Below are 16,315 nucleotides of genomic sequence, written 5' to 3'. Positions count from 1 at the left end.
AGGATTTGTAAGACAAATAGCACCATAACACCCTTTATATTGTCCAAAAAGGGAAAACAAAAGCAACAAATGTCTCTCTGCAGCTGTTCTTCAATCAGGCTGTTTTAACAGGTCTATTTCAGTACTTCAATCCCATCAGAATTGGGCAGTTCTCTACCACAGCTGAAGTGTAATCCTTCTCCATTGCAGTCCAGGGTGAAGCGACAGGTCTCACAGTCAAGATACATTGAAGGAAGACGTTATTGTAATCAGAACGTAAACACTGGTAATCTAACAAACTTTATAATTCATTTCGGAAGCTACTACATAATCTTAAAAAGGATGTTAACTTCACTGCTTTCCTCCATTTTATTCCCAGTCCAGTATTTGCAGGATATCCTCTTAACGTCAAATAAAGTACAAGCAATTTCCTCAAACCTTAAAAGAACAAAGACAAATAAATTACTCCCCTCCTAATCTAGGTATGACACCTTTAAAATTTTACAGAAGCGTTTATAAAAGTAAATAAAGCTTTAAAGATATACATAAAGGCAAGCCATATACAGTAGGTTTGGAAAAAAAATGTCAGAACTCCTGCCTTTTTGTTTTGGGAATTGTTCTGTACTGTATCATATGAAGACAGAAGGGAAAAAAGCCATTGATCCAGAAATAACTCCTTTAATCTCCCTCGGCCGGCATTTATGGAAATAAAAGGGTGCAACTCTACAAGAAAATGTCTCAACACATACAGTTCATGGTCATATTTAGACTGCTGCATGGCATTTTACATTCTTATAATAACTATCTGGATCACTGACAATGCCTAATGAAAAGCAGTGTAAAAACACTTTAGACAGCTGTACACAACATTTGAATTTAAAAAAATGCCATACCATTTGTGCAGTGAATGTTCATGTACTATTTTCCATCTGCTAGGCTATCCCCGCTACTGTGTTGCCATTCTGAGCAATATTCACCCTTTTTCTCCATCCTTGACAGGCTTGCGGGCCTCCTGTTCTCACAGACTTGCAGCGGTGCAGAGGTCAAGCAATAAAAGCTAAATTGATGTTGAGGGCCACCCATGTTGTGTAACCAGAAAGGTCCACCTCTGGAGTGCAGTAAAAGCCGATTTGTGGTATTAAGTAGCAGATTGAAACAGTGATGCCACAAGCAGTGGCAGATTTTCCTTCAACTTGCCCATTTTACTAAAATTTAAGCACCACCTAACAATACGAAGTTCTTATGAATGGCTGATCACAAATTACCCTTTAGTTGTAAACAGGATTGTGACCATGATAACAGCCCAATCAGCATGTCACCTTAAATTTCCACATTTTAACTATCCAGTATCCAGCAGCTGAAACCCCTTCAGGCTCCTAGATGCTTCATTAGTCCCCCTCTAAGGGAAAAGGCAGCCTTTGTTCTTCTTTCAGATCTTTCCTTAACACCAGGTCTTCACTAATCAGCATTCAGTAACCTAGTCAGTCAGTCTTTTCATTCCTAAGTAGACCAGCTGATCCTGTCTGGCCAGGGATGCATCTCTGTCCCCAGTAGCAACCACTCACACCCCTGACAGCAGCAGCCACCAGGTTTCCACCCCCGCTCAGAGACCATAGACTTGTCTGCTGATAATCTAGCCAGAGAGTACTCATAACTCCAACTGTGCAGTCTAGACTCCTTTCACTTTGAGCTATGGAGAGACAATACACTGCTACCTTGCCAGGCACTTCACTACTCCTGTAGACAGTAATATCTCCCAGCAAACCCTTTCAACTTCATTGAGCCTGGTGAACAAAGTTCCCACTACAATCCACCTGTCCAAACCTGTGATAAGTATAGCCCTAAGTATAGTCTAACAATAGTTTCTGTGGCCTCCTTAACTCATTGAGTTCTACAAGCCTGTAAGCCAGCTCTATCCATTGCTATGAAGGCTTCCCCTCTAGCAAACACAACCCCCTTTCATGCTGGAGGCTTAACACGAACTAAAACCCTTTTCCTCCAGGATGTTCTTAAACAACTTGCCATTAGTCCAGGGGGAGTGGCCAGTTCCAAACAGACACACCTGAAGAAGGCTCCACGGCCGAAACGTTGTGTTCTCTTTCTTCTTTTTTTCAGCATGGAATAAACCTATTACTTGTTCCTTTGCAGCCTACGCATGCTGACGCAGCTCCCCACCTGAACTACTATCCTATTTGCTCTTCTCCCTCATGTGGAATCTCACTCTCTCTCTGAATATCAATTATTCAAATTAGCTCTGGTGTGCTTCATTTTACACTGGCTGTTCTACTTAATAGCTGGCTTTCTCTTAAAGCCACCTCTCACTCTCTCATGGATGTTATATCCTATACCCACTTCTTTATCACCAATCTAGTTAAATTAAATTCTCCACTGTAGTTACACAGTATATGGTACTATATTTCTTTTTTCTCTTTAGCATTCCTGTGATAAAAAGCACAGAAGAAAGGTACGCAAAAACCCACTAAATTGCAAAACAGTGCAGGAGAGAAGATGCTTTGAAAACTTACAGTGATAAACGTCAAACCTTTTTAATGTAAAAATGTCAAGAATTTATTAATGGAAAAAAATGACAGGCATGTTAAACATCTGTTGCAAAACGTAGACACGTACAATCTTATGTTTTCTGAAACACACTCTTTAAAGTTATGTGGAGCAGAGGGAAAAATGTTATATGTAATAATGAAGTGGTGTTCATAATACTCCTTGGAGATTCATGGTGCTATAGTAAATTCCTAAAAGTCCCAGCCCCGCACCCCCCAGAAAAATCATGCTGTACATCTATTTTTCATCATGTTGCATGTCAGAAAAATTAAGTCCTTCCCAGCTGCATGGTATCTCTTCACATGTGGCCCTGCCAGCAGTGTGACAAAGCTCTATATAAGCCCTCTGCTGAACACAAAGCAATGGAGCAGTGATTCATCCAGAGGCATGATCTCCGAAGCTTCAAACACTTTGAAGGTGGGGATGTGCTTGATATAGATGCCACATAAGCATAAATATATATTAGTATCATTAAGGTATACATCATACATCATATAAGTTGCAGCCATCTGTAACACTGATACCAACTGGCTACAGACCAACTGCAAAGCAAGGTGGCAAAGACTGGAGGTATAATTGACAAGAACAACTCATTCTTACTGTACCCCTTATTAATTTCACAGAGCTCCTTTCTTCCTGCGTTTTGTAGTTCAAATCAATCAGTTCATATCAATTGTCCACGGATGTCCGAGTTAGTTTTGTGAGTGTAGTGGTGAAACTGGGATACAAAGTCATGATGGAGGCCCGAGACCTGTTCAATTTGGGGTAGACCCGCCGCAGGACAGCCCTCCTGAAAAGAATGTAGACCCAGGGGTCGAGTATCTGGTTCCAAGTGGCAAAGCGGATCCAGAGCAGCAGGCGTGAGATGTTGAGGGGGGTATTTGACAGCACTTTTTGCGCAATAAACACCTATGGGGGGGAGAAGGTTAAAGCAGGTTAGTATTAGAGAAAAGGTGAGATATCTGACTTATTACTTGTCCATTGATGCGGCTTTGTTACGAACGCCATTCTGTAATGGGTTTTCATGATTCAGAATAAATACACCCATCTGTGTAAGGTGTGAAACCATGATTGAACCATAGTACAGTACAGTGACAATGCAGTTAGCATTGCTGCCTTGCAGGACTAGGCTCAATGTAATACAGTATCTCCTGTTTTTGTTCACAATGCACTCTTGTAAAATTTGCACCCATGATCCTCCTATTTTGCTGCATTCCAGTAAGATCCATTAATATTTGATGATTATTTTGCATGGAAGAAGTAAATTTGATAAATTATTGGTTGCAAGAAAAGGAAATGGATGGATGTTTTCAACCATGAAGACCCAGGAGCCTTCAAAACAACTCATAAATAACTCATAACCTGGACAAGGTTTGGGATATCACCATTACGACAGCAGTGAACATTGAAAGAGTTCAGTGGCAGAGATCTATAGATATATCTATGGGTATAAACTTTTCCTGTCATGTAAGAAAAGAGGCTTGAAGTGAAAACAAGCATCTTAAATCATACACAGGGTTTGCAACAAACACCTTAGTGATGCTGCAAGTGATACAGTGATACTGTCAAGCATGGCGGTGACAGCATGGCAGCATCATGTTATAGTTCTGCATCTCATCAACAGGAAATGGAAAGCTTGTCAAGATGACCAAATGTCCTTTCGTTGCCCTGTGGAAAGACTTGAAAACTGCTACCCATAAGCAACTTGAGAGAGCTAGAGAAATTCTGCCAAAGAAAATGGGCCAGCATTGCATCAGGCCGGTGTGCAAAGCCAATAGAGACTTACTCTAGAAGATTTGTTGCTGAAATCGATGCCAAAGGTGCTTCCACCAGATATGGAGTTCACTGGTCTAAATACTTAGGCAGTCGACATGTTTAAATTTTTTCTAATTAGCTTTTGCTGACAATTACTGTAACTTATCTTACCATAGATGTCCTCAAATTGAGGATTCAGGTTTTGAATAGCTAACCTCTTGTCAGCTACCACCCAAATAACTTTTAGACTGTAAGTTACTGCAGCGTGTGTTATGCTTTCATAGAGCTAGCTGAAATATACATAGACAGTACTGAGCACGCAAATACAAAACGGTGTTCATAGTGCTCAAAATGTTACTTCCACTGTGGCACTTAAAGAAGCTAATTCAGGCCCCGGAAGAAAAGCAGTTTAAAACCAGAGGTATCTCTCAGTAGTAGCACTCTTCAAAATAGAGACAGAAGCGCTCACAAAACATTTTAATTAGAAAGATGGAATGATAATGTGGCATTTTGACAAAAGACAGGATATGGAAGCAATGATGGGTATTCAGATGTGCTACTCAAGATGACCTTATTCCAAAAGACTGTTAAGCAATGAAGAGCAAGATGGCTGGTATTTTGTAAATCATGAGGGTTGGATTGAGAGATGAATATGCAAATAATTTTTGCGGTTGTGTAATCTATAATGCAAACGTGACAGCCTAACGATGCAGCCAAGGTTAAACATGCTGAGAAGACTGATGAATGAAGCCAAGGCAGATGACTTTATGATGGGGCACTCTCCAGTACTTATTAAGATGAGAGCAGGGCAGGTAATGACTCAAGACCAAGGGCACTGCAACCAAAGCTTCTCCTTTCGAAAGTGATGGCCAGAGCTGCAGTGGTCATCTGGGACTTTACTCGCCTGAGATAGGACTCCCGAAAAAGGATGTAAATCCAGGGGTCAAGGATCTGATTCCAGGTGGCAAACCGCACATACATTAAAAGGGATATGTGGTCTACCAGAAGGCCTGACATTGCATTCTGTGCAATGAAGATCTGTGTAGGAGAAGCAAAGAGGGTTAGAGAGAACCTGCAGTCTGCTATGATAAAAAAGGCATTGTGAAGGACCAGAATTGCCATGGAATAGGACAGTTGTGTTTTTAGTAGTCATTAGGACACTGAGTTTGTATTATTCACTACAGACACCTGTGAGAGTATCCAGACCTTTCCCTAATAACAGAGTAATTAACATGGATATAAAGTAACCCCCAACAACTGCTAGAGTCAGCATCTGATTCCACACACCCACAAGGCTTTGTGTAAAGAAGGATATTCTTCTATTTTTGTGCCGAGATTAGTTGTACATAGGATAATGACTGGCTCTTTTTCAAGTTTACAGGAAATGTGTCTGTCTGCAGGCTTGATCTTGCCAGTTTATTTTCAGGATTTTTAAATCTCTGGTCAGATCTCATCGGAGTCTTATTCATGGAGAAAAAATAATTTTATTTTACATTACAGTACATTTCTGGCCCGATATCATTGTGATTGTCCTTCTCTGTGTTCTTTCCCGTATTCCTTTGTTGTTTTTCTGTAACATATTTACCAACAAAAAACACAAATGTTCTAGACAGGTTTGAACCGATGAACATCATGGCATGTAGGGAGTGTGGAACTGTCATCTCATGCTGCACATAGATTGGGAGGAAGAAAGAAAGCATGAAACAAATAAAGGGCTTCCTGTCATGGCCTGTGTGCATGTGAAGAGCAAGATAACCGCAACCACAGGGATATCAAAGGAGGACACACGCTGGCACATCTGCTGCAGGAGCAGAGGAAAGTGGTCTGAGAGAGGGAGAGCTGGCCAGCTCCACTCTGCAGTAAGGAAATCTAAAGAGCTATGACTTCCAGGACATTCCGGAATATCCAAACAGGCCTCTGTCTTGCTGGCAAACATTTTTGAAATACTAAAAAACTGAAACTGTAAAGAAAGGGGGGGGGGGTTTACGGTCTCCCTCATTTTCTTCTTAGAGTGCAAAAAAAGTCTCGTTTGCTAAGCGTAAGCTAATTTCTGAGCATTATGTATTTTCTGAACCATCTACCCTGCTTCATTCCTTGCAAGTAAGGGGGATGTGACAGGCCAGCACTGTCACTTCCTCAGCCACGTGAGTGAACAGAAAAGTATTAAGAAAGCGACGTCTTTTTATTCTACAGATTCTTTTTGCTAATTTGCTGAAAATACAGAATAGATATTTTTTTCTTCTGAGAGGAACAAGATATTTCATCAGTATACCACAATATTCCAATGTTAAAAATTTCCCTTCAGCTAAACTTAAACTTTTACTGAATAAAATGCTTTCCATTGTTAATTAAATCTATATATTCATTAGAAAAGAAAAGCTTTGGAGAAAGGAGAATACCATTCTCTGCATTTGTAAATTAAACTCTGAAGATCTCCTTAAATGTATATTACAGGTAATGTTGTAATAAGATAGAATACGAGTAAGAATAAGAAGCATTATTAGACCTGATCCAGGACAACCTGTATATATACTCATTTGTATTCTCTGTTACTAAATTGAAACCTTAATAAAACAAATATTTTCTCATTTATTTAACTTGATTTGTTCCTTAAAGTCAGTGAGTTTGTATCTCTTTGCTGACTCATATGAACGGATGACCTCTGTCCATGATGGTTCTGATGTGAAATCATTTGCACTGCTGTGTGTGAAAATATTAAATACAAATTAGCAAATTCCGTGTTTTTTTTTTCTATATTAACACTCTTAGTAACATGATCTTTTTAGGAAAGTCAAATGTAATTTTATCATAAAAGTGACGTATCATTTAGGATTAAAATCCTAAATTTCTTTTCATCTAACAGTTTTTGCTTGATTCATCAATAGCTTACAGGTTTTTAAAGTCTGTCTCTAAACACAGGTGACCTACAGTATGAGACTAACTGGACTGAAGCTCCCGAGACAAGGAATGAAGACCCCTGATCTAAGTAAACCGAAACACAAATCATTTTGAGTGATCCAAGTGCATTGTCTTGTGGGCTATTTAATACAATCTTGGGGTTATTTGGTAATACACAATTTCAGATTTATCTAGCTGAAAAGGCCCTGCTTTTGATTTCCTTGTCTGATGATCAACACAGATTCCTACAAATGTCTTGTACATTATTGTGATGTGACCCTGCAGTGCACTGCACAGGTCCCTCAGTCACGTACGACTGTGGCACGAGGTGTAGAGTGCCAGGAGAACACTCACCAGCAAGGGACACCAGCAGACAGATGCGATGATCATGATGCATATCAGCTGGACCATCATCTCCACCTCATGGTCCCTCCGCCGCTGCACAGACTCACGGTTGCAGCACACCCTGAAGAGCGTCACCACACTCACTGTGTTCAGGACGAAGGAAACTGCCAAGGACAGCAGCCCCACCATGGAGAAGATGAGGCAGAAGGTCAGGTCCCAGGGCTCAGAAGTGATGCTGAAGAAACACCAGGACCCAGGAATTTGCATATGGTAACTCCCCAGGCCCAGCACAGGTAGGAGACCAATACAGCCAGCGAACACCCACACCACGAGCACAGTGGACATGGCACGCCTCTTGGACATGTTTGTGGGGCGGGAAAAAGGCTGGTTGATGCCCATAAAGCGTTCTATAGCCATGGTCCCCCCCAAAAGTAAGGGACACAATCCATAGAAGACCATGGAAATGCCCATGAAGTTACAGAAATGGCAGTCTGGGTCCAGCTCTTTCCAGTTGAAGTGGGTAGTGTGGAAAGAGATGACGATGGATCCAGTTACCAGGAGACCCAGAAAGTCTGTCACTACCAGGCTACCTAGAAAGATGAGGAAAGAGGACCGGGAACGACTCTGTGTCCGTTGGTAGGACTTGACCAGCACCACAAAGGCGAACAGGTTGGAGGCCAGTCCTAGTGTGGTGAAGACAGTTGAGAAGTGTTGAGAGGCAATGGGCAAGGTGTAGTTGAAAGGCGGGTTGTTTTTCTGGAAGCACAAGCTTAATGCTGAAGTGTTTGAAGAGGATGAGGTTCCCATGATTTCTGGAGACAAATCTTAAAAAATAGTGTAGTTCTTAATCCAGCTTGGGAGTGTTCTGCTTCTCTGAAGCTCAGCTTCTCAACCTGGAAAAAGACAGGGAAGGACTCCTAATCAGGCATATTAATCATTATATTAAGTAAACTTTAGATGATTTAAATAATGCATGAAATGTTTTCAAGAATTTCTATGGTGTCATGATTCTGCTCGTCCTAAATGGATTTCTAATGCAGTCATCTTTTGTTTTTGGTGCACCTAAATATCCGTCACGATCGGGATCCCTCCTCTTCAGGGCGCTCCGACCCTTTTGTATTTTAGTTGATTATGTGCACCTGCCTCCTGTTTTGTGTCTCATTATTTAAGCCGGGCGCTGTTGCTATTCCTGGCTCAGCACTGGGAGATGGACGCCCGGAAGCCCGCCTACCAGCAGATCCAGGAGAGACCTGACTGCATAGGCTTCCTCACAGCATCCTGACCGTCTAGGTACAGGGGTCGGAGCGCCTGGCCTCGTTACTTTTTTTAACTTCTTGTTCCTGTTACGGATTTTAACCCTGTCTTGTCTTGGATGGATCATCCTGTTTTGGACTTTGGACTGTACACCAGATTTCCCGTGTTGGACTGTCTGGACCTGTTTGCTGTCGCCACGCCCCCCGAGCGCCAGATCACCGTCGTCATGTCCCCTGTCTCTCTACCCTACTATCCTGCTGTACCTTCCCTGGATGTCCTTTTCCACTTACGTTTGGATTATTCTGTCTGCATAGGGTCCTGAACTATGCTTCACAGGAGCCTGGACTGGCTCCCGTTACAATATCAGAGTGAAAACATTCAAAACAGCCCTGCTGATTACACTCACTGCTCACAGGAATGCAGGGAAGAGCACACAGAGCAAACATACTACACCACACACAGATTTAATCATACTGGAATCATTCCTGGAAATGGTTGTTTCAGATCAGGATATGAAGGGTATTCCCTACACTCTTACAGACAGCTGAATTTGTCTATCCTACTCAGAGGTTTTGAAAGAAAAAATCTGACTGATATATTTATGTAAAATATTTGTTTCTACTGTTATCATTTTTCTATTATGTAATCCTGTAGTATTATGGATTCAGCACTATTTCGTGTCCATCGCTGTTGGGGGTGACTTTTCCAGAAAATATCTTAAGAAAAATATCTTTTCAAAATAGCCACCAACACTGTTATGCTCTGAAGCCCACAGCTTAAATACTATTTGCACAAATATGTTCAGAACTTTCTGAACAGAGAAAGAAAACTGAAAATCAATGTTTTTGCAGTTTCTTACAATGTGAAAGGTATTGTAATTTTAGAGGTGTTAAAAGAAGTTTCAAGTTTTTGAACAACCAACAGTTTTCTGTTGAATAACAATGAAAGTAATTTTTTCTTCAAACATTTTCACTGTTACCCATTGTAGATGGCTGGCTATGATACCCTTATCTCATATAAGCTTGTAATAGTTTTACCTGTAGTGATACTGTACTTAATACATCAGGTATTCTGGGCTCTGAATTGTAAGTCAAAAAAGTTCAGTCAGTTTTCACCTGACATGATTGTGTGACCCATCTGCCATGAATTTGCACTTTAATCCCTACTTTGCCTTCATCACCACATTTGGAAACTGACATCATAGCACACCCATGGCTGCTGAACCATTGATTTTGCCTTTTAAGGCCCACAAGATAAGGTATAAACATGGTGAACTACTGTACTTATCTGAGTTATGGAAAATTTTTTTTTAACAACAGACAGAATTAAGCAGTGCATAGTTATGAGGAGTGTTCTGTTATTACATTACACTGAAAAAGAAAAAATTGTAAATATTTAAGACAAGAGCTCTTTGGTGCACAGATAGTAAAACTCCCTTTATAATTTTGGCATGGGAGACTGCAGTTGTTACTATAATAAAGGTCAGTGAAAATGCTTCCACTTTCATAACTAGTCTTTGAAGGGCCTGTCTCTGAACCTATGGCACAACAGCAAACAGTCTACAGAAGAGATTGCTTTGAAATCTAAGCTGAGCTCACTTGTGAAGTGTGAAGCTCACATTGCAATGTATATCCTGTTTCTCTGCAGATCCATCAAAAGATGTATAAATAGAGAACAAATGGTTCAATTTATTCAACTATTCTTATCATTTGCATAGATAGTGATTTAATTTATTGCAGCTACAGACAGGAACTTGAAAACTATCAACATCTCTACCTCCGTTATGTCTCAGTAATGTATTTCATGCAATAAATCACTCACAGCATTTTCGGATCTCAGTGAGAAATGGTCAAGCTTCCAGTTAAATAGTTGTGCTATTCTTCAATGACTTTGAAGTTATTACTAGGAACCAGGTTTTTGCAAACCAGTTAAATTTCCTTCCAGTCTTACTAATGTTTAAGATTAAGGTCCTGCCAAGTCTTCAATGCCCATCTCCTTCAGCTCTGAGCTGTGTTCCGATGCTCATTCCAGCTGGTTCTCTACTGCTCCTTGAGCCACTTTATGAAGTGTCTACTAGCGCTCTACAGTATGTGGGACTCCAGATGTGATCTCACTAACGGGCTGTACGGTTTCAGCACACCCTCTCATCCGAACCTCTCTTGTGTCGGACTTTCCACTGTGTGCTGTGGAACCAAACATTCTGTTTCTTCTTGCATTGCTAAAATGCTGTGATTCCAGGTATAGAATCACAAAAACAAAACAGAATTTATTCTGAAACACCATTATACTAGCTATTAATAGAACAGAAAAAGTACAATAATACAGTTTTTAGAGATATTTTGTCTGTCATTACAGGAGGAGTGGTAGTCACTACAGTAACCTAAGTGCTAATTTATTTTGCCTGCAGTGGGCAACAAGTCTTTTTAAGTTTGTACCAGTTTGGTGCATATTCACTTCCTTCTTGTTTGAAAAGTGATTCATAAGACTAATTGATAGCAAAACCATGCTACCAAAACAAACAGACACCAAAGGGATTAACTATACAGAAGATGACTCACAACACCGCAGGAGCCTGAACAACAGAAGAAAATAATACGAACTAAACAGTACAAACATGTGGATGGGATAAATGGAATCCAGTAGTGATGGTTTTCACAGATGTCAGTAATTGTCAGGATACAACTCCATGTGTTAAGAGACCTTAAAAACATTCTGCTGCGATGTAAAATTTGTCCAACTTTCTTCTTCCAAAAATATATTTTTAGATTTTAGATTCTTTTTATTATATGTTATTATCATCTGCTTTATATTTGTTCTGCCCAAATGCTCAGATGTACAAAGCTGTGTGATTATATGGTCTCTGGCATCGTACTGGAGATCACTAAGGCTAAAGTACACAGAAGCCTCCCCTCACATCACTCCCCATCCCCAATCCTCTATTCCCTCTTCCTGTGCAGCTCTCTCCTCTAGTCTGAAGTTCAAGGTGTAGTAGTAAAACAAACTAAACCATGTTGGGTTGTAAGTGGTGCTGGTAGACCAGTAGATGGGCTCTCTTCTCTCTGGAGCACAATTTCCAAACAAAAACCCCAGAATGGTAACTGGGGACACTGTGCTGTAGATTAAATTTAGGTCCGGACAACTTGGTCATTAAAGATCCTATGCCATTATTCCTGATATCCGGTCTTATTTCTTTTCTCAGTTTGTACAATCTGTCCTCCGCAAAGCTCCCTCTTAATTGAGTTAGAGAAGAAATGTTCATACTATTGTAAATTTGCTTAAAATTCATATTCGGCACTTATATGACAACTGAGGCATTGATTGTGGCGGGATATGGCCAATGCTCTTATGTTCTTGTGTGTTCAGTACTGAGTGCAGGAGTGGCATGTCTGTCACTGACATCACTACATGTCTGCTCCACTTGGGAAGCTGCTGTTTCACCAAAAGCCAAGAATGCCTTGGCCTTAATCCAAACCTGGGTGGTGTTCTGTCCATTGAGCACCATTGCCTGGGGACTCCTGCAAACAGCTGGCTAATGAAGTGATCCAGGCTCAGGTGAAGGCACTATTGTTTTAACTTGGCAGTGTAAGGTACCAAGTCCAATTCAATGATGAAAAGCAAAAAAAAAAAGAAATACAAGGTTTTAGCTGTTGAGCCCTTTTCTTTTCAACTTAACAGCCAACATGTACAGTAGTGCTTATTCTTTCTACATTTTTGGATATAATTAACCTTTACTTGTTCTTTTGCCTCCAGTGCATTCTGACCCAGCTCCCCACTTGAATCATTGCAGAAAGATAGTTGCTGGCAATGTTGTTAGACCTTAGTGTGAGAGTGTTCTTAGATGGTTCTCCTTTTTAGTTTCACTTTTACACATTTATACAGTACCTCAAAAAAGGAAAAAAACATTTTCACTTAGCTGCACTGGGTATGGGTACAATACAACTCCCTGCTTGAGATCTGAGATCATATTTACAATGAAGTAGTGTCATGTTTTTAAGTAGTTTTAGGTAGCTATGCTATGATACAGTATGATTATCCTACTGTTTCGCATTGTCTTCTGAAACAGTGCATATAAACATCAAGTTGAAAGAGAAGCTCCAAATAACCACAACTCGTTGGCAAAAACGTGTCTCCAATTTTCAGTTTCAAACACACCCATTTTGACCGTGCCAATATTCCACTGCTTTATATAGAAACTGATATTTTTTCAATCTTTCAGTGCATGTGTAAATTGGAAATTCTAGGCGTTTTGTATAATGGTTCACTATTGGAAATCCCTGAAGACAAAAGGCGACAAATGAACTCAGGATATGAGTTTAATTTTGTTTTTTGTTGATCTTTTTTCCTGTCTGGGTTCTATCTCAAAACAACAACACATCATCCAAAAACGTTGTAGTGGTTTCAAGGAGAAAGGATTTCGCTGGTTGCCACTCTAATGAAGACCATGACTATAAATAAGAAGAAACAAAAATACAGTGGAATCAACAGGAGGCCGTGGGATTTAAATACCCTTTCTAGGTTATTGTGTCCGGACATTGTGGACTACTGTAGCTTCTATGGCCAGCTTGCTCAAATGGTGTAAGAACAATTACAGTACAGTACCCATATCACACTAGGTTTCTTCCCTGGCAGGGTGTTACCCAGGCAAAGCATGTCAGTGTAGAAAGAACACCAGTGTCTGGACTTTGTAGCAGGCAGATATTTTTTAAACTCTTAATTAGGATGTTTACATTGGCACGGTCGTGATAAAAACAGTGGGAATGTCTCTGGCTTGACTCAGAAAGACTGACTGAGATTCCAGGAGTCTGTTTTCTAATGTGCCACAGGCTCCATCAATGACTTCAGAAACCCAAAAGACCCAAAACTTCAGAAACAAAGCTGCATTAGTGTTTTTTCAGATGTAGTGTCGACATTTAAAAAAAAAAGAAATAATCTTTTTGTAATTTTCATAATTCCTGCCAAGAATCAGCAGAAAATGTACTTCCTGACATTTTCTGGTAGGGATGATCTGGTTGACATTGTGTCCTCCAGATGTAACATTCATTCCTATTGACAATTTTTGAAAGACTCAAAACAGAAGTATTTTGTATTTATCTGGATATTTCCAATATAGTTAGATGGAAGACAATGAACACTTTGTTTAAGAAGCTCAGAATTCATGCTTCATTACAATACAGAATAAACTGCTGGACTTAATTTAAATTCTAAAACATGATATTGAATCATTATTACACTGAAAACTGTGCTTGCATTCCTAAACTTTGATCTTTGGGAAAAAGGAGGTGAATTTATTTAAGTCTGGTATAATTCACAGAATGAAAGCAAAAGCAGAGGGTGAAACTAAACTGATATCATAAATTGACCACAGTATCCCCAAGGCCTGATTAACCTGGAGATATCTGCAGATTATTTTTTCTGAATTAGGTTTCCTGCTGTGAAGTGAGGTTAAAGGAAACTAATCTCTTCATTAACAAGTAATCCCCTTCCAAGTGGGATTTACTACAGAACTTTAAATTTTCCATTTTGAAACTGAGAAGATAAACTGAGAGATAAAATCAACCAGGGAAGTCAGGATATGCCTTCAAACTACAGTATCGTAACTTTTACTCTTAATCAGACCTGCTCATTTAAACACTTCGGTAACAAGTAAAAAAAACTAAACAACTGCAGTTCTGGAAAGAGAAGTCTAGGAGAAGACCTGATCAAAGTGCTCAGTATCTTCAAAGGCTTGTTGATGGATATGGATACTCTTGTCCAACCCTACTGATGTTATTAGAATGAACACTGAAACATAAACGAGAGGACACAAATGAGAACCAAAGGGAAGTGCATTTAAAGCAGAGAACAGGAGTCATTTCTCACACAATGCATTGTTTGAGTTTGGAACAAGCTATGTTGCTGATATGTTGATATATTTGCTTCCTTCAAGAAATGGCTGGACATAACTTAAGCTACTGAAAACATAATAAGCTATAATGGCCTTCTCTTGTTTGCAACTGATTTTATTAAATTGGCTTTACCCTTGTAATTCACGATTTGTAGTTAGTACACGCATGCTCCCAGACATGTTGCACTCATTCCCTGTGAAAAATGTATGGAATCGTCTGTAGTGCAATCATTCCAAGGCATTAGGAAATAGTTTCAATGAACTAGTAAAAATCTCAAAAGAAACTATTTTGTTTTTAGAACAAACAAAAATGAAACACTCAGTCATCGGTGTCGATGGGAAAATGGTACATTGATTTTTAAACTAAAACTAAACAAATCTTACTGATTTTGTGTAGATTTGAATCTATTTGCTCTTCCCTCCAAACCAGTAGAAATAAAAGCATATTGGACATCCTCTGTAGCTAACTCAGTTTAAAGGTTAAGATATAATTCTGGATTCTGTTGTGTTTTCTTTCTATAGAATTGTTTCGCATGTACTTTACATCATACAATATATTACAGACACACTGCCCTTGGTCCCAAATGGTACTAAAAAAAGTTTTTTTTTTAAAGAAGTATCTTACCTACTAAGACGAAACAGCCTGTGAATATCCACTCAACCAGCAGCAACGAAGAAATTCAGTTTAGGCGTTTGAAGGGGAAAATAAACCTACTTTCTATACATCCGATAAATGCCCTCTTTCCTTGTGAAGTACAGGGAGTTACTGTGTACAGTACGTAACGGTTTCTCTGAAATGCCGAACTGTTTTGCATGCTTTTAAAGACACAGGACTACAGCTGCATACGTCAGCGGTCCACCCCGCACAAATTGACTCCGGACTATCGAGCTGCTCTGCGTCTCTCCTCTGATCCCTCCGGGCTCGCATGGCCCAGAAGGCGAGGACGCGCTTACAAAACGGGGGAAGTTGTGGGTTCGGAAATTAACCACCTAGCTACTGTATGCAGCTGAAGCTAATACCCCTTCTTTCATGAAGACAGCTAGATACAACCTTCGCATGAATTAGGCATAATATACTGTACTGTATACCCAGGTAATCGTGCCGGGTTGCCGCTTTTCGTTTGCAGTATTTTTTTATGTTCTCATAATGAATGTCACACTTCAGCAGCGCTGAGCAGAAGCGCAAAGTGCCGGTGGAACTGCAAGATGATAAAGCGCTATTTACACAGCTCAGCGTCTGCTGACCGAAATAACCGAGATGAAGATCAGACGCCCGAGTCCAACAAGGACATTATCAGTCAATCGGTCCATAATCATTTCACAAACGCACTGCAGAAAAATAAGAGAACTAAAAGATTCAAAAAGCAATGCGAAAACTTGAAAGGATTTTTTTTTGTTTCCTAAATGGAAGATCAGCAGGGGAGGAATGTCAGGAGAGAGTGGCCGGGAGATGGGGGTACTTTGCTCTGTGAAGGCCACAGGACTAGTGGGAAGTTTTGTCTCTCTTGGGTTATAATTATAAAAGTGTATCATTATTATTATTGTTGTTGTTGTTGTTGTTGTCTGTTTCCCTGTATCAAGGGTGTCTGCAAAACTAATCCAGCAGATTAAAAAAAACTATAAAAAGAATAGTTGGGATGA

At 39.9% G+C, this 16,315-nt stretch overlaps 1 protein-coding gene across 2 annotated transcripts; it reads right to left on the bottom strand.

The window, feature by feature from the left end:
* Positions 1-641: 641 nt before the first annotated feature.
* tbxa2r (thromboxane A2 receptor) lies at positions 642-15,892 on the bottom strand. 2 transcript variants are annotated; one of them, XM_069185879.1, is made up of 4 exons: positions 15,300-15,892; positions 7,546-8,429; positions 5,198-5,331; positions 3,205-3,447 (listed from the first exon to the last, which is right to left on the bottom strand). In XM_069185879.1, exons 2-4 carry the CDS (start codon positions 8,341-8,343, stop codon positions 3,294-3,296), a joined length of 1,086 nt encoding a protein of 361 aa, XP_069041980.1. In that variant the 5' UTR covers positions 8,344-8,429; positions 15,300-15,892; the 3' UTR covers positions 3,205-3,293. The 2 variants fall into 2 exon arrangements, with proteins under 2 accessions (XP_006639964.1, XP_069041980.1); XM_006639901.3 differs by lacking the exon at positions 5,198-5,331 and having other exon boundaries at positions 642-3,447; positions 15,300-15,873.
* Between the last annotated feature and the right edge of the window lie 423 nt (positions 15,893-16,315).

This window comes from Lepisosteus oculatus, chromosome 29 (genome assembly GCF_040954835.1).
Source record: "Lepisosteus oculatus isolate fLepOcu1 chromosome 29, fLepOcu1.hap2, whole genome shotgun sequence".
NCBI classification, from domain to species: domain Eukaryota; kingdom Metazoa; phylum Chordata; class Actinopteri; order Semionotiformes; family Lepisosteidae; genus Lepisosteus; species Lepisosteus oculatus.
This window is presented reverse-complemented; position numbering and strand designations above follow the sequence as displayed.